The sequence below is a fragment of the Phyllostomus hastatus genome, unplaced genomic scaffold (genome assembly GCF_019186645.2).
Source record: "Phyllostomus hastatus isolate PE091 unplaced genomic scaffold, TTU_PhHast_1.1 phas_scaffold_501, whole genome shotgun sequence".
Classification (NCBI taxonomy): domain Eukaryota; kingdom Metazoa; phylum Chordata; class Mammalia; order Chiroptera; family Phyllostomidae; genus Phyllostomus; species Phyllostomus hastatus.
In genome coordinates, this window is record NW_025334033.1 from 63,249,594 (window position 1) to 63,273,111 (window position 23,518).

General features: G+C 49.5%; 2 protein-coding genes and 1 pseudogene across 3 annotated transcripts in view; 1 reads left to right on the top strand and 2 right to left on the bottom strand.

The window, feature by feature from the left end:
• CCDC88C (coiled-coil domain containing 88C) overlaps positions 1-10,075 on the bottom strand; it is a 108,959-nt gene extending 98,884 nt beyond the window's left edge. Inside the window, exons 1-3 of the mRNA XM_045822361.1 lie at positions 9,871-10,075; positions 9,000-9,100; positions 2,289-2,397 (exon numbers count right to left, since the gene is read on the bottom strand). Of these exons, the coding sequence (XP_045678317.1) occupies positions 2,289-2,397; positions 9,000-9,100; positions 9,871-9,930 (270 nt within the window). The 5' untranslated portion in view covers positions 9,931-10,075. The remainder of the gene's footprint in view (positions 1-2,288; positions 2,398-8,999; positions 9,101-9,870) is intronic.
• On the top strand, positions 3,452-4,549 carry LOC123808388 (annotated as a pseudogene).
• A 10,139-nt stretch (positions 10,076-20,214) lies between the features above and the next one.
• PPP4R3A (protein phosphatase 4 regulatory subunit 3A) overlaps positions 20,215-23,518 on the bottom strand; it is a 36,141-nt gene continuing 32,837 nt past the window's right edge. For both annotated transcript variants that reach the window (XM_045822269.1, XM_045822268.1), the window contains exons 13-15: positions 22,736-22,926; positions 22,062-22,288; positions 20,215-20,923 (exon numbers count right to left, since the gene is read on the bottom strand). In XM_045822269.1, the coding sequence (XP_045678225.1) occupies positions 20,813-20,923; positions 22,062-22,288; positions 22,736-22,926 (529 nt within the window). In that variant the 3' untranslated portion in view covers positions 20,215-20,812. The remainder of the gene's footprint in view (positions 20,924-22,061; positions 22,289-22,735; positions 22,927-23,518) is intronic.

A 23,518-nucleotide genomic window follows, 5' to 3' on the forward strand; every position in this document is an offset into this window, starting at 1 on the left:
GCCCTGAGAACAGTGAACTGCTGGAACTCGACCCGGTCCCCAGCGGTGCCGCAGCCCGAGGCCCGCCTGGGCCCGGACCGTCAGGGCTGTGGTCCCCTTCTGCGTGCACCCCATCTGACCACCGAGACCGGAAGGCACATCTGGACCGCCAAACAGCCTGCACCAGTGCCTGAAACCTCACCCCCCTGGAGGGCCTTCCTCTCGGCCATAACAGAGAGGTTACTGCCACCTGGCCGCACCTGAGGCAGGAGGCCCACCTATCGAGAGTCCCAGGTTGACATCCTCCCTGGTTCTGATCACCCAAAGCTTAGCAAGCGCTGCCTGGGCCAGGTGGATGACAGGACTGTCTCGTGCTCCAGGACTTCCTCCTCCTCCTCAACATCCTTTCCCCTGCCTCCTTCCCATAACCTTCCGAACCTGGAAGCTCAGTTGCCCTCCGTAACTCCACTCAGGTGTCACTTCCTCCGAGAAGCCTGCCCCAACCCCCCCACCCTGCCCGCCCCGAGGCCTGAGTTAAGGGCTCGCCTCTGGGAATGGCAGCACCAGACACTTCCCCAGGCACCAAGCACACGTCATCCAAAGCACCGGCTCACTGCCAATGGGGCCTGACAACAGGAATCGTGCCCTGGGTACCCGCTGAGCCAACAGCCCCCTCCACACCCCAGACACAAGTTCAATGGCAGCACCCCTGCCTTTGCCCAGCTCCCCCTGCCCAGGGCCATCACAAGGGCAGCGCGAGCTGAAACCCACCAGCCTGTAGCATGCCTGGCCCTGAGTGTGGCTCCTCTTAAACGGAGAAACGCAGCCACTTCAGCCCCACAGCCTGAGCTCTCCCAGGCCCCCGGCTGACCCCCGGCCCCTCCGCAGCACAGCAGGCATTCCTAACTGAGAGGGTGGGGCTGGTCTGAGCCGCACAGAGGATGCTCCCAGAGCCGCGGTGCTGTGCTGCCAACAACAGTCCACGAAATGAGCCCAGGTGGCTCGCTGAACCAGCCACTCGGGTGAGGCACCCAGCACCCCCAGTCCCCTCTCGTGCACCCGACCCCGATGGGAGGGGGATGGAAACGACGGTCTGGGAAAACCAGGACCCTGTCTGCTCCCCCCTCCACCAGCCGTTGTACATTCGTGTGGGGTCAGAAGCACAGGCCCCTGTAGCAACCGCAACCCTCAGCAGGGGCTGGGCCCTGCGTGCAGCCTGGCACCCCAGCACGGTGACGCCAGTCAGCCTGGCTGACCGCGGAACCAGTGGCCACGGCCCCAGGACAGAGCGGGGATGCTCCTAAACCCTAACCAAGACCAAGTTACAGTCCAAGACGCCGAACGCTAAGAGCCACTCTCAGAGGCCAAGTCTGGCCAAGATCTCAGGGAAGACCCGGCATGCATGCACCTGGGACTTGTCGCTGAGCTGTGAGTGGTTCTCCAGCCATGCTCCCTGGGGTCGCAGGACCACACAGAGACGCCCTGGGGGGAGACGAGGGGGCTGGGCAGAGTGCACTGGGGGCCCCCAACCCCCAAGTCAATCAGAGTCACTGGGCCTCATCTGAGACCTTAGAAAACCTCATATGTGTGGTGGTGGGGGCGAGGAGCAGGGGGGGAGGTTCAGTGCTAAGAAACAGTTTGAAAACCAGGGCCCTGCGGGGCAGCTGAAGTCCACACTGCACCAGTGCTGACCGCGTAAGGATCATAAACACCCGAGATTCTCACCTGACCGCCCCCAGGCTGGGCTGCGCATGTTAACGGCCCTGCCCTGTCAGGCCCTCCTGCCCACTGGCTATCTGCTAACCAGCTGGGGTGCGCACCTGACGAGCGGACGCCACACGGGGAACCCGGTGCTCCCGTCCACAGGCTGGGGGCTCCTCGATGACAGCCTTGGCCCCAAGGGACCCTTCCGCAGCCTCCTATCTCCTTCGGCCCCCCCAGCCGCGCAGGGACTCCCTGAGCTGTGCTGATAACCCGTCAGGGTGCCCCTCCCGGCCACTCCCCACGCGCCTGGGGCCCCGATGCCACCAACGCAGTGAACCAGGGCTCATCGCCGGGGCCCTCGCCGCCGTGCTGCTCGCAGAACGTGCGCCGGACAGAACAGAGCAACCTCACAACCGACCCCTCTCACCATGCGGGAGGAAAGATGCAAGGGAGACACACACACTCGCTGAGCGTCAGCAGGCAGACGCCTAACCCAACCGCGGGCCCCGTTTCCTCTGGGCTTCCTGTGGGGAAACCGTCCGTCGAGTGACGCCAGGGCCGCGCCCAGCAGGACTCCCGGGGCGCGGACAGCGAGCAGCCCTTACCTGGTAGTAGGTCTTGATGCTTCTCACCAAGATGGTCAGGTTCTGAATGCGAAGGTTCACGTCGTTGTTGACGTGCTTGTTGATGCGCTGGTTGGTGGGCCTGGGGTCTCTGGGGGGAGAAGCACGGAATCAACGTGGCGCCTCCTGGCCCCTGCCGCACCTCTCCTCCCGGTGGCATGCGGCCCTCCCCAAGTCCAGGCTAGCGTGCGGCTGGGACCCCCGTCCTGCTGCTGCCGCCCAGCCACGGACCGTGGACAAGCCACACCACCCCCACTCCCACGCCAAGCACCGAGCCCGCCTCGGGCCCTCAGTCAATGTCATTTCCGTTGCCACTGGCAGCGGCACCCATTAACCGCCACCTAGGGTCAACGCAGACCCGCAAAAGTGACGCTGCATAACGGTCGATAACCTGCCCCCGCAAAGACGGTTCAAGATTCAGACTTGTTCGAATTTTGACAATCAGCCAAAGCTGATGAAAAGCTGAACAAACTATAACATATGAACTATCAAGAAAGAAGAAGGGAAAGAATGGTGCATTTTCCGATTTAAATCAACAAAAATCGTTCATGTTCCACCTCACAGGAGTTCCCTTCCTCTCTCACTCGCACCGGCCTTGGGCTGGGCCTGCCCCTGGTTTTACACCCAGGGACACAATTCTACCCCGGAAAGCCGACACCCTCGGTCCAGGGCGCCTACGAGAGCTGCTGACAGCAGAGACACAAGTGATTCACGTGGGAAACCCCCAGAGCGTCCTTCGTGTTCTACCCCCAGGCGAAAGTCAGGTCTGGTCGTGCTGAAACCAGAAACCTGAATCAAGAGACTGATAACTTCGCTCATCTCTGTACGTACGGGATATTCCTCAACATTCTCAGTGTCCAAAAAGGTTTCCTATCAGAGGACTGTAGACGCGATGGGACGCTTGAGCTGCCACCTCTCTCTGGCTTCTCCGAACAAAGCCCTCCCCCACGTGTTTCTGTCCCAAGACACAGGGAGAGACGGCAAATTCAAATGAGGGCCATCTTCCCGGTTTCATCTGTCATCCGAGCCCTGTGATAAGGGCGCAGAGGGGCCCCCCGGGAGCAGGTGTGATGGGAGAGTGGCAGGCCTTTCCTCCTGCTGCAGACACCCGTCCCCCTCGATAACGAAGGGGGGTTTCGGGAGTTATGGAAATCGGCCTCGATGTCTTTCGGCTCCTCTCCAAGTGAGTGAGTGGTATGAAATTGGCAAATAAAAAAAATCTACAAATGGAAATTTCGAGTGTCACTGGAAGTACAATTTAAACACACACACACACATGCACACACACACAATGTAAAATTCAACCAGGACCCAAGCAGCTGACCAGGAGAGGAAGGCACTGTGGCCGGGTCTGTGGCAGCCACGCCTGCCGGGCCGGGGACCCCAGCCAAGCGGTCACGGCCAGAAAGTCAGACAAAGACCACGCTGAAATCTTTCCCTCTTAAATGGTGCAGATCATCACGAATGCTCAAGGAAAAGCGGCCCAGACAGGTCAAAACCTCCTGGAGAAAAAACCGGATGCCTTAACCCTTCGGTGTCAGCAGACCCTAGCGTGGTGGTGGGTGACGTGGAGAGAGAGGCTGCCACGGCACTCGCCGAGGCCGAGTTCCCGGCGGGGGACGTCGGCACCCCAGTTGTCCAAGGTGCAAACAAAGCCCAAGTGGAAGATTCCCGCAAAGACAGACATCGTAGCAGGTGTTCCTCTGCCTCGTACTTGACCGTGACCGAGGAGCCGGCCGACATGAACTGACCGGTTTCGCCAGAGGCGGGGAACGGCCGGCTACCATTGAAGAAAAACGACGCCAACGCAGTGGAACGCGTGGTGGAACCAGCCTTGCTGCAGCCTTCTGCTGTTACTTCGGAGGAACCTGTTGCGACAGCCACCAGGCGTGGGGATGCCGCTGAACATGCCTCCAGTCCCTGGATTGAATGCACCCTTGCTCGTCTTGGCACGGAGCTGGGTGAGCGAGCACAAGGTGCATTCTACAGGTTCGAGAAAACACGGGAGAAGAAGCAGATTCTCAAGGAAACGCCTGAGAAGGACCTGGAGCCACGAGGGCGGCTGGGGCAGTGGCGGAGCCTGCCCACCTCCCGCTGAGAAGAAGCATGAGGGGCTTCTGTCTGCATCCTCTTTCCTGCTCTGGTCCTCTCAGAAGCCCTGGCACGGCACCACTGTAGTTCAAAAACTAAATGCAGACCGTGAAATGCCACCATCAAGGAGACACGGGATAGCTGCTCTGTGAGCCCCCACACCGCACTGCGTGCCCGCACACCCCCTTACACGTTACCTGCGATGCTGAGCCATGTGCTTCATGCACTCCTCCCGTGCTCCCTAGAGTAGGTGCACAGGTGCCCCGGGGAAACCAGAGGACCTCTTGTCAACGGGCATGTGACAGCAGTTCTTACGGTCCCCACCTAGTAACAGAGTCCGGCCAGGCCATCTACATGTTACCCGTTTCCCATGGAGCCATTCGTTACGGAGAAAACCCAGGTTAACAGTTCGGGGGGAATTAATTCAGGAACAGAGGAGGCGTTCAGCATTTAAACTGCAGAGGCACTTTCAGCAGCAGAAGTGCGCCGAGCGTGACAAAATAATTTACCTTAAAGGTGCCATTCTCCCCTGACGACAGCGCATTAAGCACTAAGGAGCAATTTCACAACGTGACAAACATGCTTCTTAACCTAACGGAACGCAGAGAACACGCAGGGCTTTTTCTGCTCTGCTGCTGCTGCTGTGGTCTCAGCTTTCATTTAAGTCAGACGGGCCCCCTTCCCCCGGCCCCCCGGGAACGCCAGGGGCCGAAGGGCCTCAGCACACCCGTGGACGCGCACTTCACTTCACCTAAGTACCCGCCTGCACCCAGCGGCGGGGCCTGGGCTCTGACCACCTCTGCTTCTGCTCTCACCGTCCTGAAGAGCAACAGCTGGCTGAAGCAACACTCCAAACAGAGCCTCGGCACCTACTGCACGAGCAATCAGATAATCATCCTGACCACTGATTAACACTCCCTGCTTTAAGGCTCTCAGGGTAAAAAAAAAAAAAAAAAAGGTTATGAGGAAGCAAAGCGAAACAAAAGTCAACTGTGGGTAAGGCGGGCCTGTCCCCCCTCTGCCCAGCACCTCGTCACCCCACCTCTGCGCACTGCAGGAAATAGGTACCACTAGGTCGAGGACTGCTGGTTCTAATCTGAGTCAAATCAAAAGGCGGACACGCCCTAAAGGCCATGCACGCCAGCATGCGCTTGTGCACACACACTCAAACCCGGTCTGGCTCCACTGTAACGACAACGATGAGGGGCGTCTGCTGAGCATTTCTCTACACACAGGATCTTTTTGAGCCCTCCCCAAATCTGTAACGCGCCCTCTCCCCTTACTCCAGACCAGGAAATGGAAGCACAGACACTTGAAGGTAACAAACCACTACGTGGCAGAGGCGGGATTCGAACCTGTCTGCCTGAGGCTAGAGTCAAAGCTCTGAGACAGTCTTCCTACGAGACAGTGAGAACCGTGTCCCACGTGAATCCGACACCTTCTTTTCCCCCGGGGAACCAGCAGGCACCCAGGGACTCTGCACTGACAGAGGGGCTACTCAGCGCCTTTCCCAGGCACCTCTGTCCACGCCACGCAAAGCCTCGCTCTCATTCAGGAATGCGCCTAGATCTGGGCCTCCCCCGAAAGCTGAGCTCACAGGGCTTTCCTGCTTCCAGGCGCTGACATCACCGGGAGGCCAGGGCCAGGAGACTACTCCTGCAGCCGTCTACGGTTGCCAGAGACAATGCCCAGGTGCTGTCACGTGGGCCCCGGCAGCCTCCATATGGCTCCGAAGTGTTGGGTAACACGCACCTCTTATCTGAGCCCCAGCATGCCACTGAGCAGACTGTTCTCTTTTTTCTCCGGTCCTACCGACCCGGGGAGAGCCCACCCGAACAGGTGAGGAGCACACCGCGGCAGCTCCCAGCAGGGAAGAGAGAGCAGAAGAGCCTTACTGCCAGGTAGCTGACGTTTCTCCCCTCGGCGGAAGAGAAAACCGAGGTTCAGCTTAAGTATAGTGTCAGGTGTGCGGCGAGGGCGTGGGCCCCGGAGTCCACTGTCGCCTTAGCTCTCACTGGGAGAGGGCTGAGGCAAGGCATCACGCAGGACTCCGGAAGACTAAGACTATGGGAGAGCCACTGGAGGAGAAGCCCGACTCCTACGGCAGGGTTGGCAAACTCATTTTCACCGGGGGTCACATCGGTCTCGAGGTTGCCTACAAAGGGCCGAATGTAACTTTAGGACCGTGCAAGTGTAACTACTCCTTAACAGTTCAGCCAGAGCTCGGTGCTGCCGCCGGGCAGAAACAAGGTGCCGGGCCGGCTAAAACAAGGTGGAGGGCCGGATTTGGCCCCACAGGCCTTGTGTTTGCCGCCTGTGCCTTACGGGATGCCTCCAACCCCTTCTGGATGAAGATGGAGCTCACAGGGACCTGTGAGGTAGCGGGCACTGTGCTAGCTGCTCACACATCATCTCATCGAAGCCTCACACCACCGCTTCAGGGAGGTCCTTTGCTGCCCATCTGATAGGTCAGGAAACTGAGGTGCGGAGTGGCGGCCCGGCCTCAGGCAGCTGGTACGGGAGATATCTGGAGGGCAGGCCCAGGCTGGCTGCCAGCGGGTTGACACTACAGCTGGATATTTTTTTTTTTTTTTTGTAAATTGAAGTTTTTACATACTGTAAAATGCATGCATCTTAAGTTACAACTTGATGAGTTTTTTTTTTTAAATGAAACACACTCCAGTCCACATATAGAAAACTTCTCCTCCTCCTCCCAAAGGCCTCCTATGCTCCTTTTTATGGTCAGCCCCCCACCCCACTTCCAAAGGCAACCAAGGCTCTCCTTCCTACCACGTGGAGCACGGTGATTCTGATCGCCCAACCAGGACACCAGGTGCTGTGGGGGCCACGCCTTCCCTGGCTTCCTCATTCTGGAAAGCACCCCCAAACAGCTTCTTGGCTGTCCCTTTTCCGTGCCTGAGCTGGCTGGAAGGACCCAGAAACACTGCTTGAGGCCTCGACACCTGTGAACGAACTAGTCAGCTCCCACGTCCAGACCGACACCCTGGCAAATCACCGAGAGGAGAATAACATTTGAAATCGGGCAGGGGAGGTAAACAGCCCTTCAAACCGATTCCAGCCACGGGCCAAGTGTGAAGATGAGCTGGCATTTTTCAAAGGGGCGTCCAACAGGCTTCCCTGATTTACAAGCAAGTGGTAAAAGCGCCAGGAATTCCAAAGGTCGCTGAAGAAAGAGAAACAGTCCCAGGCTTTTGTTCTCTCTCTCTGCCTGGGTGTGAACGCTGCACGAAAAGGCTGGGGATACTGCGGGTGGTTTTTCATTAAATAGTCGTGGGCTTGAGTGCGGACAGGTTGAAGTGTCGCTGGTCACTGCACCAATGCAATACAGTAACGTTCAGGGTCTAACAGAACGGTGGGGGGTAATTGTCAGAGCTTGACCGTGCCACGGGCCAACCCCAGGAAAACTCATTTCCATCAGTATCCTCGGGGAAGTGCCGCCGAAGCTAACAGAAGATTGGTCACTTAGCATCTAATCAAATACAGGATTGGTAAGATTGGGAGTGCTTTTGGTAAAACACACACACACAACAAAACCATTAGGACTGGAGTGTCTCTCCCACAGCATGGTACCACGTGACTTATTAAAACAAAAGAAGCAATGTTCTTGGGGAAATTCTTAAAACAGACCTTTTTAGGTAAGTCTGTTTCAACCACCTTCTGAATACGCCAAAGCAAACCCCTCCTGCGTGGGCCACAAGTGAAGCGGATCCTCACTAGCTACAGGGTGAAGCTGGAGCACCACCTGCTCAGCGGCAGGTGAGCAGGTGAGCACGGGGGGGTCGATCTCACCACGGAGAACATCAGGATGCTTTACTCGCCCTCAGGTGCCTATGAATCACCCGGACCCTCTGTTCCAGCACATCCCCTGCAGTTTCTGAGTTAAGGACAGCATGAAGCAGCAGGGGCCGACACCTACATGTGGCAGGCTGTCAATCACACAGGCTCTGCAGAATTCAGCAACAGGAAAGGATGTGGTCACACACGCATGCTAACGAACGGGTGTAACTTCCACCAAGACCCTGCCGAGTTGCAGGGTCCAAAGCATTCTGACGCCCGGTGCCTCCCCTACCACAGCGGCTTTAAATCCGGGTCACAAGAAGCGACTTAACGAACTGCACGCGCCAGGGGGACAACAGAACATGGAGGGTAAAATGAAAGGGAGCGCAGAAACACAGGCCTAGCCCAGAGCGAAACCTTAGTCATACACAGATGCTTCCAACCCACCCCCAGCACTTCCTGTAACCGGACATTGTTGCAGTTGCTTGCCCCCCACAGAAAGGCTTTAGTTTCATTGCTTGAACCACATTAAAAGTACCTGAGCTTGAAGTTAACTACACTATCTACACTCAGAGTTTCACAGTCCTTCCATTCCAAATCTCCTTCATCCAACAAGCTGCCCACCCCCCTGTCCTGGAGTTCTTCACACCCTACGGAAGGACAGCAAAAAGGCACTTGTACTGAGATATCATGGGCCCCACGTGCAAAGATCCCTCCCACTGCAACCTCGGGTTCCATTTCCACAACCTTAAATTTAACTTCCTGAAGTATCACTGATGTCTTTCCACCGTGAAGACAACTTACATTTGCAGCATGATCTGGTTCAAAAAGATGCCGTCCACCAAATCCATGTACATAGTCAGGTTGTCTTGGTTGCCGCCTCCAAACGGGCCCAAAGTTTTCACCTGCAAGGAGGAAGACGGGGACAGAAAGGCAGGAGAAGTCACCCCAGGCGCACAGTCTGAAGCTCTCCAGAAGGTCAAGGCTAGCGGGGCCCGTGTGGGCAGACGGGGTCACCCAACGCCCACCCAAGCTTCAGTGGGCACCAAGCCCACCCTTCTCCAGGGCCTCTCTCCCTGTCCCGCTCCAGGCAACAGACGCGAGACAGCAGGAGGAAAACTTCCTCGCCACTTTTCTCCAGCGTCCCAGAAAGGAGAGAGAAAAAAAAAAAAGGAGCTTCTCAATAAATTTCTCACGTCTCAGATCCATTGAAAATCGCTGCGCCCACCCCAGCCTGCAGACATTCCCACTCGGAGACCCCCAATCCCCCACCCGTCACCACCATTCACCGGCTGGTTCGGGTTCAAAAACTGCACGAGGATATTTTGGGGGAGTGGGTCCTTTTCCCGAGTAGTCAAGCCACAGAGGACGTGGTGACCACTCCGACCCTATCCGCTCCTGGACCCGCAGACCAGCGCCCCGGCAGGAACAGGTGTACCCGCTCTCAGCCCCGGGCCGGGAGTGCCTCGGGGTCCTGAACCCAGAGCGCCGGCTCAAGGGCAGGCAAAGCCTCCGGAGCCCCGGGCACGGACCCCGACCCGGGCCGGAAAAACTTGCTGAACCCCCGAGTCCTGGGACTGCCCGGACCCCGGAAGGGTCGGGTCTGTGGCAACTGCAGGCGGGCAGGAGAGGAGCCTGTGCACCAACAATGAGGCGGGAAGCAAGGCGCACTCACCCAGGTCACCAGCGGGCTCTGCAGAAAGAGCTCCATGAGCTCCGAGACGGTAACGTCCATGCTGAGGCTGCGCCCGCCGGCTCCGCGCCCCGCGGCACAAAGCGGCTCTGGCAGCGAGCGGCGGGCGCGGGGCTACGGCGGCTCGCGCCCGGGAGACAAAGGCGGGGCGCGAGCCCACGTTCCGCGGCTCCGGCGGCCCCGCGCCCCGCCCGGGGCTGAGGGAAGGGGAGGGCCGGCCTCTCGGGGAGGAACAATGCGGGCGGAGGCCCCGCCTCTTGGCAGCCCTAGGCGGCCGCTGCGCCGCCTCGCGGTGCCAGGACCAGGAGTGGGGCGCGGGCTGGGCAGAGCTGGGCTGAACTGGACGCAGGGAAAGGGAGGCGGCTCGCACGTGCGTGAGGGTAGGGGGCTTCCAAGGGGCGGGTCCGGCTGCCCGTACGTGGGTTCGCCGGCGCGCCGGCGCCGAGCGCAGCCTCCGCGCGCTGGGGCCCCCCAGCACGTGGCGCTTTCCTGCGCGCGCGTCTTCTGCGAGGCCCCGGGGCAAAGTGCCGACGGGAGCGCGCGGGCGCTGGCCCCCGCCTGTGTATCCTCGGGTTCGTGCCAGGGACTGGGGCTTCCTCCTCTCAGAGGTCGTCCGGGCCGCGGGTGGTTGGTCACAGCGGAGCCCAACTCCGAGACTGTGGGCCCCAGGCAGGTGCAGCCCTTCGGCCGCGATCGGCCCAGTCTGCGCCAGGGGTGGGAGAGCCAAGCCCGCGCGCCTCAGGTGCCAGGGTGGGTCTCGCAGGCAGGGGCCGCAGGCCCAGAGGACAAAGGAGGAAACTTTGGATTGAGTTTAGACTGTAGGCGCGCACACAGTGCCACTTCCCAGGCTGTATACCTTCTAGAAGTTCCTTTAACAAGCCGGTGGTGTGGCCACACCGACGTGGGCCGGGCCCAACTGTGACACCAGTCCCCTCACCCCCAACACTACCACCACTTTGCCAGAAAGGAGACAAATTTCCGATTCCAACTTGGGGGAAATAGCAGCAGTATGGTGGCAAGCGACAGGAAAAAAGGACAAGGGCCCCAGCTGGATGGAAAGCAAGCCCCGGGCCCAGACTTCCCTGCTGAAACAGCTGCACTACGCCCGAGTTCCTGTCCTCCTCTGCCACTTTACCTTGGACCGGTAATAATTACACACTGTAGTTCGGTCATTGTTCAAAGCACTTTATACGCTGTAACTAACTTAATTTTCACGTGTTACCCGTGTGAGCCAAGTGCGGGGTGGACCCGAAGCACCTAGCATAAGCCTCTGCGAGAATACAGTCCGCGCTAAATGGCTTCGGGTGGCGTTAGTCATTTCAAAGTTGGCTCTGTTCAGTGTTAGGGCAGCGGCATCTGCCGGCGAAACGTGGTATTGCGGCCGAGTTCCTGCGCACCTTGCCGGGCTGGCGAGGCGGCGAGGGTGGCACCAGGAGCCAAACGGGCAGTTAGGGGTTCCTAAAGAGAAGCGTGGAAGCCAGTGACGGCAAAGAAAGTGGGAGACTGCGGAGGAACTAACACTTCGAGACGCCGTGGTGCTCCTGTGCACCAGAAATTCCGTAATTCCTTAATTAATGCCTTCGTTGCTCCTTTCGGAAAATCGGCTGGAAAATGGGTATAAGCTGTATCCGCGCACCCATCTTTATTTGGAAGGCCCCTGTTCTGTAAAGTAAGGGATGATTGTGCGGCCAGGACTTTTTTCACATCGACCTTAATTGTTTTGGAAAGAGGAGGAGGGGACATTTAAAGTTATTTGTTGGATGAGCACGATCTTTCACCATGATCCATAGTATTGCACAAAACTTTCCTGACAGTCCTTGGTGAGACAGGGTGGTGACAGTCCCTAGGCCACAGCCGGGTCAGGACTTTGTTTGGGGTCCGTTTGCTGTGTGTTGGTTCATGACCATTGATATTTCCGCAGTTCTTGGCTGGAGACCCCCCGCACCTCACAGTCAGGAACTGACTCAGCATCCTTGTTCCTGGGTCACGGAAACTGAATGGTAGTCAGGTCACAGGGTAGGAAGGCTTTGAGGAGCTGAGTGACCTGGACTGGTTACTTCTTTTTTTAAAATCTCATGCAAGGATATGTTTATTGATTTCTTCTTTTCTTCTTTTCTTTTTTTAAGAAAGATAGGAAGGGGGGAGAGAGATGCATCAATCATTTGCTTCCTATAAGCGCCCCGACCAGGAATTGGACCCACAATCTAGGTATGTGCCCCGATCTGGAATCGAACCTGCAACCTTTTTGGTGTATGGGATGATGCTCCAACCAACTGAGCCACCTGGCCAGGGCTGGACAAATTACTTCTTAAAAATCTCTTAATCTCTAAACTCAGAATAAGAAGATTTTCCCTATATGATTGATACGAGTGATTTTGAGGTTGAAGGTGATGCATGTCAAAGGGTTCATGATCATTCATAGTCCTTGTGTCTTCCTCATCTTCTGCCCCTTTGGCCACACGGGTTACATGCTAACCACTAAGCAAGCAGAGGCCTCCATCTCCCCAGAACACCCCTTGGCTTTCACTTTGTCTGAGACTTCAACCTTTGTTTTTAAAATTTTTCTCTCATTTCTGCATGAAAATAATTTCTGTTTTATACATTGCTTCCTAAACAGAAGCAGTATTGTAATTAGCTTCATTCTGATAAGAGTTTCCACCCCACTCAGAAAATGCTGGCTTCTCGGCGTAAGCTAATGGCCTCTATATTACAGGATAGGTGTTTAAATTATTTGTACAACTTGAGGGCTGTGGGGCAGTGGCCATCTGCCATTAATGTGTCTCTGTATTTGATTTCTGTTATAAGGAGCATATATTACTTTCATAATAGAAAGTACTTTCTATTTTATTTTAGTTTATTTTGTAAAGATTTTATTTATTTATTTATTTTTAGAGAGGGGGGAAGGAAGAGAGAAAGAAAGGGAGAGAAACATCAATGTGTGGTTGCCTCTCATGTGCCCCCAACTGAAGACCTGGCCTGTAACCCAGGCTTGCAACCCAGGCATGTGCCCTGACTGGGAATTGAACCAGCGACCCTTTGATTCACAGGCTGGCACTCAATCCACTGAGCTATAGCAGCTGGGGCAGAAGTTACTTTTTAAAAATTGTATTAAAATACACATGAAATTTACCATCACAACCACTTTTCAGCGTAGAGTTTGTTCCCGTGGCTGCGCGGTCGTCATCGCCATCCATCCCCAGAATGGTTTCAGCTGGTCAATCTGCAACTCTGTGCCTATTACACAGTAACGCCCACTCTCCCCCACCCCAGCCCCAGCGGCCCCCCATTCTCCTTTCTGTCCCTGGGATTTTGACTAATGTCTCCTATAAGAGGAGTCATGCAGTTTATCTTTTTGTGACCAGTAGCTTATTTAATTTAGCTTATTGTCCTCAGGGTTCCTCCACGTTGTAGAATATTGAATTTTCCTCCTTTTTGAAGCTAAATATTCCATTCTATGTATAGATCACATCTTGCTTGTTCATGCATCCATCGATGGACACTCGGGTTGCCTCCATGTTTTAGCTGTTGTGAATAATGTTGCTGTGAACATAGGTGTACAATACTCACCAAGACCCTACTTTCAGTTCTTTCTGGTATTGTGGGATTGCTGGATCATATGGTAATTCTGTTTTTTTATTTGTGAGGAAACTCCACACTGTTCTCCATAGCTGCTAGAGCGTTTTGCGGTCCCACCAACGGTGCTCAAAGGGTCCCAGTTCTCCACATTCTGGCCCAGTTGATTGTTTCTGGGTTTTGTTTTGATGGTAGCCATCCTAATAGATTTACGGTGGTATCTCATTCATTTTGGTTTGGATTTCCCTAATGATTCATGCTGCTGAGTGCCCTTTCATGTGCTTATTGACCATTCACATGTCTTCTTTGGAGAAATGTCTATTCCAGGCCTTGGCCCACTTTTGAATGGGACTTTTTGTTTTTCATTGAGTTGTAATAGTTCTGTACATATTTTTGATATTACTCTTAAATCAGATATGTAATTTGCAAGTATTTTCTCCAATTTTGTGGGTTACCTTTTTACTTTGTGGATTGTTTTTCTTGATGGACAAAATTTTTAAATTTTCATAAAGTCCAGTTTTCTGTTTTTTCTTTTGGTGGATCTGTCTTTGGTGTCATGTCCAAGAAGTCATCGCCAAGTTCAGCGTCATGAAGCATTTGTCCTACATTTTCTTCTCAGAGTTTTATTATTTTAGGTCTTACTCTTAAGTCCTTGATCCTTTTTGAGGTAAGAGTCCAACTTCATTCATTCTTTTGCGTGTGAATGTCCGGCTTTCCCAGCACCACCTGTTGAAGAGACAGACCTTCCCCGCTGAAAGGTTTTGGCACCCTTGCCGAAAATGCTTTGACCACATATGAAGGGTTTATTTCTGGACTCTATTCTATCCCATTAATCTATGTATCTGTCTTTATGCCAGTACCACAGTGTTTTGACTATAGCTTTGTATCGGGATTAAAATTCTTCTCTTTTTCTAGTTTTATTGAGACACAAATAACATGCAACAGAGTTTAAGTGTAAGGTGTACAGCATAATGATTTGACTTTCTGTACACAGTTGACCCTGAACAACATGGGGGTTAGGAGCACCAACTCCTGCAAAGTCAAAGATCTGCATGTAACTTTTTTTTAAAGATTTATTTGTTTTATTAGAGAGGGGAAGGGAGAGAGAGGAAGCACCAATGTGTGGTTGCCTCTCATGTCCCTCCCACCAAGGACCTGGCCCACAACCCAGGCATGGGAATCGAACCCGCAACTCTTTGATTCACAGGCTGGCACTCAAGCACTGAGCCACACCAGCCAGGGCTGCGTGTAACTTTTAAATCTACAGTTGGCCCTTTGCATCTGTGGATTCAACCAACCACTGATTGAAAACAGTATTTTCAATCTGCAATTAGGAAAACATGGTTGGGAATGTGAAAATACTGTTTCTGATCCTCAGTTGAATCCAGAGGCAAAACCTCGGATATGAAGGGCCAACTGTATTTACTGGAAAAAAAAAATCTATGTGTAAGTGGACCCACACAGTTCTACCACGTGTCATTCAAGGGTCAACTGTATTGTGAAATAATGACCACAATAAGTTTAGTGAACATGTCACCTCGTAGATATTTTTTTCCTGTTAGGGGAACTATTAGGATCTACTGTCTTACCAGCTTTCATATATATGCCATACAGCAAGGTTAACTGTAGTCATCACATTGTACATTATATCCCTTGAACTTATAACCAGAAGTTTGTATGTTTGATCCTTCCTTCAATTTCCCCTCCCCCGTCTTCTGTCTTTGGTAACCACAAATCTGTTCTTTTATTAGTTGTTGGTTTTTTTTTTATTCCACATCCAAGTGAGATCCGCGGTATTTGTCCTTCTCTCGGAGTTACTTCACTTAGCATGGAAAGATTTCCTTTTTATGGCTGAGTAATATTCGTGTGTGTGTGTGTGTGTGCGTGTGTCTACATCATGACGTTCTTGCGTTCATCCTTCAACAGGTTAAACAATGCTGCTCTGAACATGGGCGTGCAGGTATCTCCTCAACATAGTGTTCTCATTTCCTACAGATAGATACCCAGAAGTGGAATTGCAAGATCAGATCATAGTTCTTTTAATTTTTTTAGGAATCTTTCGTTTTCTATAGTGGCTGTACCAGTTTGCAGTCCTACCAATAGTGCACAAGGATTCCTTTTTTCCATCCTCACCAGCAATTTCTGCCTCTTACCTCTCATATTAGCCATTCTAACAGGTGTGAGGTTATCTTGCTCTTTTGATTTTCTTAATGATTAGTGATGTTGAGTATCTTTTCATGGAACTGTTGATCATTCCTGTATCATCTTTGCAAAAATGTCTTCAGATCCTTTGCCCATTTCTTAATTGGATTATTTTTATTTTTGCTGCTATTGAGTTCTGTAAATTGTTCATATATTTTGAATATTAAGCTCCTACCAGATTTGAAATATTTTCTTCCATTCAGTAGGTTCATTTTTTAAAAGATTTTATTTATTTTTTAGAGAGAGAAGGGAGGGAAACATAATTTTGATTTCCTTTGCAGTATAGCTTCTTCATTTGATAGAATCCCATTTTTTAATTTTTGCTTTTGTTGCCTTTGCTTTTGGTGTCAGATCCAAAAAAACCAAGACTGATTTCAAGGAACTTACCACCTGTTTTCTTCTGGTGAATTCCACCCATGTACCTAATCACCATCTATCTGTGTCACTGTACTAATAGCTATACAAAGAGAAACCACACAAATCTGGGCTTGCCTTCTAGAAACCACATTTCGGGAAATACACCAAGATGGTATGACATTTAAGAGCATGGGATTTAGTAAACATCAGGCCAGTATGTGAGTGGTCTCTGAAATCTGTAGCTCATGGCTAGGTCCAGCAACAGAAGGCAGGGTCTGTACTTACATCGTTAAGGCCTATGACCAGTAAGAGTTAAGAGGTGCTGGAGCCAGGGATGAATAGACCGGGAAAGCTTCTGTAAGAACTTCAGGTGTTGTTGAAACGAATTAAGATGAGGTAATTTACTGAACCTAAAATACAACTGTTTGTGCTCCTAATCTAAGGCTCAGAGGTACAAAGGACAGAAGTCTGGAGTCCTCCCCCTTTATATCCACAAGAGGAAATTTTGTGGTCAAGAATGAAGCAACTTTTTTTTTCTTTTGAGAGAGGGGGAGGGAGGAAGAGAATTACCAGTGTGTGGTTGCCTCTTGTGCACCCCCTCCTGGGCGCCTGGCCCGCAACCCAGGCATGTGCTGTAACTGGGAATTGAACTGTCGACCCTTTGGTTTGCAGGCTGGTGCTCAATCCACTGAGCCACACCAGCCAGGGCTGAAGCAAACTTTTTGACTGCGCCAAGGGCATCGGCTACGACTCTCCCCAGGCTGTGTATTCTGTGCGCATACTGTTCTGTCTTACCATCATTTATCCAGTAAACATTTGGTGATCCATCTGCGGGCTAGGTGTCATGCTAGGTACTATGGAATACGAAGTTGAAAAGGCTGTAACATACTCCTCCTTCAAAGACGGAGTACCAGGGAACACTTAATGCATGTGGAAAGGTGAACACAAGTCCATCAGCAGGCAAGGAAGGAAGGAGGGCATCGAGAGAGGCACACGACAGGTTCAGGTCAGTCTTTTAGGGCACGGCATGATTGGGTCAGGGACGTGCAAATAATGCGGCCTGGCTGGAGTTTGGGGAGATATGTACTCAAGCCAGAAGCCCAGTGAATCGTAGCATTTAAGGGGTAAAGTAGGGAGCTATGAAGAGACAGAAAGGTCATTAATGTTAAAGCACATGGTGCAACAGAAGCCAAGAGGAAGATCAAGAAGCCAGCAGCCTGCAGTAAACACTGCTGTAGCGGGAAGTGTCCAGTGCTATGAAGACAGAAAGGGGTCCACTGAATTGGCAGGTAGGGTGTGACCTTCACCAGGCAGTGGTTTCTCCTCTGAATGGTGGGAATAGAAAGAAACCCATCTGGCATCATGTTGAAGAAAATAACTATGCGCTAAGAGTCCATGGAATAACTTTCCTAGGAGAGTGAAAAGGTCAAGGAAAGTTGTCTCCAACCAGAGCTATTTTAAGGAACAAGACATCTGACTCCAGTAGTTAAGACATCATCTGTCTGAAGAGAGGCTAACAGTTACATTCTAAAGAGCCAAGATGAAGCAGCAGTAAGGCCAAGGGGAAACCACACTGATGTAGCTACTGATGTAGCACTGCGTATCACGACATACAGGCGAGTGTCCACTGCCTCACGTGGTCTTGACCTCCCAGTGTACCTGGTGGACAGTAATCTGTCCCGCAAAATTTTTTGTAATCCTCTTGCTCAATACAGATGTTATGGGAGAAAGTTAATATAACCTTATATAAGAATTTTACAGGTCCTCACTTTTCTTCCAAAAGGGATTTTGACGATGCTATTTAAACAGTTTTTTTATGGTTAAGTACTAGAAATTGTAGACAATTTGGAAAATTTTCCACTTAGAGAAATAATCTTCTAAGTTTAAACCTGCCATTCTAATTTTGCAAGCTTTGTAGAGAATACTGCTTAAATCAGTTTAAAAAAACCCCCACAAAACCAAAAGGAATGTTCCCCCTCTGCTCTATGACTCCCCATTTCCAAATTCACAAAAAGTGCCTTGCAGGTTGGAGTTCCTGGGGACCAAGCGCAGGATCTGGACACAGGCAGGCAGGGCAAAACCACCAGGCTTCTGTCAACAAAAATGCCAGCGTAGCATTTCTGGGCACGTCGGGATGGGAAGGGGTTTCCTACAGTCGTTAGAAAACCGTCTTTTCAGAAACTGTTTGTAATCACTCTTGAGAAGTGAAATTTTCATTATAAACATTACAAAACGAGCAAAAGAACTTATAAGCATCATTAAAATGGAAAATATTCTATGTACATATTTACACCAGTTATTGAGATAGTGCCTATGCTTAAAAGCGTGGACTTTTGAGTCAGGTGAACTGTCAATTTTAAGTGTGTTCTTTGAGTCAGGTGAACTGTCAATTTTAAGTGTGTTTCTGGCTAACATTCTTCAATGGAATGACAAGCTGTTTTAGACCTCATTTCTCCTATTATAGCACATTGTTTTTGCTACAGTTTTTGCTTCAGTAACCATAATCACTAAGGAAACACAATAGTCCATCAATGAAAGGGCATCTCCTAAATGTCGAAGGCCAATAGTTGTTAACTTCTTAAAAATATATAGTAGCCCTGGCTGGTGTGGCTCAGTGGATTGAGCACCAGCCTGCAAACCAAAGGGTTGCCGGTTCAATTCCCAGTCAGGGCATGTGCCTAGGCTGTGGGCCAGGTTCCCAGTAGGGGGCCCTTGAGAGGCAATCACACACTGATGTTTCTCTCCCTTTTTCTCCCTCCCTTCCCCTCTAAAAAATAAGTACATAAAATCTTAAAAAAAAAAAAAAGACTTAGGTCACTTTCCTTTAAGAAAAAATATTTATATATATTAGATTACAACTGATGAAGGCAAGGGATGCTTCTTCCCTCTACCCAGGAACCCTCAGAGTATGAAGGCAGAGAAGTGCTGAGAAAGGTGAGTTTAAACTGTATGTTTAAAGCACAAACATCTCATAGTTCTTCCTAGGCAACAAAGACATAATGTAATTAACTTAGATCCTGTCAAGTTTTTCTTCTCTGTATTTGCTAGGTGAGTTGATAAACTTCAGTTGTTAATAGCCAGAATTTGTGACTCAGAAGTAGCTCTGTATTGCAGTGAAATACACTTAAATTCTTCTGGTTAATTATGCAAAGTTGCTATTAAAAAAGTAATTAGCTAACAACAAAACTCTTTCCAGGATTGTAGCAAACGTTGCTTTCTGATTTCCTACCCAACTATTCAATATAACCTTGTTTTTGGTACCACAAATTAGAATTTACTGAGGACTAAGTAAAGCAAAAAGAGAAGTTCAGAAGCACACAGTGCTTAATAGATGATACTCCAAGTATATGATACTTAAAACAGTGCCCTTTCCTGGATATTAATTTTTATCTACATTGGCAAATGAATTCTTCAGTAAGTTCTAAAATCTTCACTTAAAGTGAGGGCATGTGGAACTAAGGTAGTTATTTTCATTTTCTTAAAAGAATTTCAGCACACCTGAGATGATAAAAAGAACCCATTTAAAAATGCTGTTCACTTAGGCCCTGTCTGGGGGTCCTCTGGCCGGGCATGCGTTTAGGAGCCACCACCTTCGACTCCAACTGGTATTCCAAAGGGAGTAGTTAAAAAAAAAAGGAACAGAACGAAACATACAACTAATACGATTTATCTTACTCTTCACTTTTCTTTTTATTATTCAAAAGTCAAATATGTTATTTTTAAATCATCCATCCTCAATTTTGATTTAATGTACCGTCATTTTCCCAAGATACGAAGTTTCAGAATCTCTTTGGAATACTAATTTCACGGCTCTAGGTTTAACAAAACTGTTGAAATTTTAAATTTCACTCTACTTCCCTGAATTCTCAAGACAGTTGCTGATGTAAATTTTAATATAAAATATTTAGTCACAAAATAGTATTGCTTTTGTATGCACATAGTTGTAAGATTACTCTGCTTCTGTCAATAAAAACTATACCATCTTTCATAAAACTCTAAACAAATTAAGAACTGTGATGTAGAACAAAAATTACACATGGTAAAACAGGTACCAGCACAACGTTAAGTTATATTACATCAAAAAAAGTTTTAATGGTCCCAAATATATATATTCAACTAAGCATACACTCAGGGGAGAAAAAAATCGAAAACAAAATGAAACAAAAAAAAAATTATGACACAAATGACCACATCTAGAATTCCACTCAATCTTTAATAAAGCAGGGACAAAACCCCACTTTAAAAAAAATCTGCAGTTCGAAGGGCAAAGGGAACAGATAAAAAAGAGGAAACTTTATATTCGCCCCTCCCCCATAGGTTTTCCAAACCCGTTGTAGTTTGACTAAAATGTTCAGAATGTACGATTTTAAAGGCAGGTCTCTTTATACAAAGAAACTGCTGGCATTCTTAACTAGTTAAGAATTATGGCCAAAAAGCCTATTCTTGTGAGTCCCAAACATGGTCCGAGAAAGCATATTGATTGTAGCAACTGACCAGTCAATCCACTTAGAAAACCCCTGCCCTGTTGGCTTTATGTTTCCATTTCCTTCCCTGAGAAAAGGGCAATGTGTGGTCCAAGCTGGAGAGCTCAAAGGCTTATGTCTTCCCCCTAATGTGTAGTATCCCCTCCTCCTGCTCCGTTGAATTGGCACTTGATGAGCAGAAGTCAAGTATGTGAGGCTGATCCGTGTCAGTCATTCACAAGAGACCACTGCTTTGTTGTGGATTTTGTGGGGGGTAGGGGTAGAGAACCAGTTTTTCTACAGGTACTGATTGTAGGCAGTTGCCATTATTATGACTCAAACTTTGCTTTCTTTGACAATGGTAGCGTGTCTTCCTTGTCTTCATCCTCATCGTCGTCTTCATCATCATCAGGATAATCTACCAGACCCACAAGGCCTCCCTGTTCAGAAACAAGGATTGTAAGTATGGATAAAGGATACAGAACCCCCACACCCACCTCAATATATAACTGTGGTTATTTCTGGGAGGTGAGACTATATATAACTGAAATTCATTCTTTTTATTTATTTCCTAAATTTTCCAGAGTAAAAACTTTTAGTAGTTTATAATCCTAGTAAGTCCCAGGAGATAAAAACATTAGCGATTAAAATGTTTTTAAGATTAATGATTAGAATCTTTAAAGGAAGTCTACAGAGTACCAGATAAACTACAGAAGGCCAAGAGACCACTGGAAATGTGGGCAGGCAGACTGCGGGCTGTCGGGGAAGTGGACTGGCCCCGTCCCCCCATGATCTCGCCTGGACTCCCTGTATCCCTGCGCACCAGACACCACTGCGGTTCGCTCTACGCAGACGGCTGGGGGAAAGTCACAGTGCTCTTGTCCTGAGCACGTCCCTTCACCTCAGCATCTCTCACACTCACTGTTAGACCTCACGCCAGAGGTCCCCTGCTCACATCAGAGTGACGCACACATGCAGATGGGCGGTATATTCCTGATTTAGGTCCATATGCCTGAAATACCAGCCGGCTATGCTAGTCTTGGGCAGCATAAGGAAACCAAAAGAATTGGTTTTCATTCTGAGGTGTCTTTCCTACATTTTTGGTGTTAAAATTTTGATCCCTTTTTATATGAAATGTCACTAATAATAGATGGTTAATTTCTTATATATCTTGCTTGTTGGTACAAGAAAGTTAGTAGTGTCTAGATATTTAGATTATCTCCCCCCCACCAAAGTCTTTATTAATTGGAAGAATTGATTGAAAAAACGCCTTAAAACTTTTAAATTTCTCTATAAAAAAAAATCTTAAATTTCTGTAAATGTTTTGACACACAAATGTGATCCTCAGGTTCTAAAATGCAAATAAGCAAAATTAGAATGTATTCAGACTTCTGTACCGGTCATAAAAACTTCCAGAAAATTCTCAACTTTTGTAAGTTCAGGTGGTGGTCAGAGAATGATTCTCTAGTTGAAAAATGCTAAACCAGTTCCAAAAGAGAGTAAGCAAAGGGATTCTCAGTCAAAACAATTATTGTTGAGGAAGCTTAAATTAGGTAGGCCCAGGAGTCGGAAATATACCTTGGTAGTGATAGCTGCCGTCTGAGACGTGTTTTTAGGGACGGACCCAGGCGAGCCCGGAGATCCTGGGGACCCCGGCGAACCCGGAGAACCCGGCAGAGTTGCTGCAGGTGACTGGCTGGTGAGGGTCGTCTTTGTCCCACTAGAGAGGGAAAGCTTGAAACTTGGGCTCTGCCGGCCAGAAAGGTTTGTTTTCAGAAGCACCTCCTTTTCCTCACTTTCTTTTACTAAAAATAAGAATATTGTCAATAGTTGTCACAACCATACTCACCCTTTAAAAATTCCCCCAAGTGAGGTGACACTAAATCACAATTAAACAGCTTACTCCTCTGCCAGGGAGAAACACCGCAGATCAATTTTTGAACAAAGCTTAACAAAGCAGCCAATACCATCACCCACTGGATTTTACTGCTGAGAAGGAAGGAAACTTTCAGTAATATATTCACTGTTCCTACCTACCCTTCCTGAAATAATCTTTTTCTCCTTAAGTCAAATTAAGAAAATTTAGCCTGTACCTTCACAACAGAGCTATTAATTCACCCTCTATAAAGCAACCATTTAAAAAATCTGTGTTGTGACCCATACAAATTGGATACTAATCACTGTGTCAAGAAACAAGGATAAACAGAGAGAGAGAAAGACTTCATTTTTGCTTGCCCGTCTTTTCAACATACATTTCTTCCTTTCCATGAATTTACTTATTGGATCCATAATGTCGTCATCGTTTTTAGTTTTGTCAGACGGAGACACCACAGCTTCTCCATCCTCCAGGTCATCTTCATCTGTGTTGAACCACATCTCTTCTTCGTCTTCGAGTGTTCTGGCATCTCTTCGGTATCTGTGGTTCCTCAAAATGGAACGCATACTAAAGAGAAGAAGGTGGAGTAAATAGACTCATAAGAGTTTCATTAGATAGACTTCAAGTATTGCTCTGAATTAGATCTAGTCTTACCAGATAAACGGGATAAAACATTTATGCACTAGAGGCTGACAAAGTTTTTACCTCACATATAATTTAAAAACACACTCTGCCAAACCTGATAGTAACTAGTGGAATTCAACTTCCTATTATCAAAATTGTACTACTACGCATCAGTTATTAAACTTAACATTAGAAATCCACAAGTCATAATTTATGGATTTTAAAATGTGAATTCAGGTATTTAGGAAAATGTACATTTCTTAATTTGTAACCTTAAAGTAATTCAAAGCAAGCATGATAATATTCGGATTGGTCCAACACATGAAGCCTCAACGCCACGTAAGCGGCACTTTCTCTTTCCATCGGCGCGCTCCACACACGCCGAGGGCGAGCCCCCACCTGCGCCTTCGGCAAACATGGGCAGTGCCCGCTACGCCGAACACTAGCGCTTCTACTCGCTACCTGCCGTCTCCTCCTTCCCGCCAAGCCAAAGGGTAAAACGTAAGCGGAAAAGAGCCACTGCCACACGACTTGT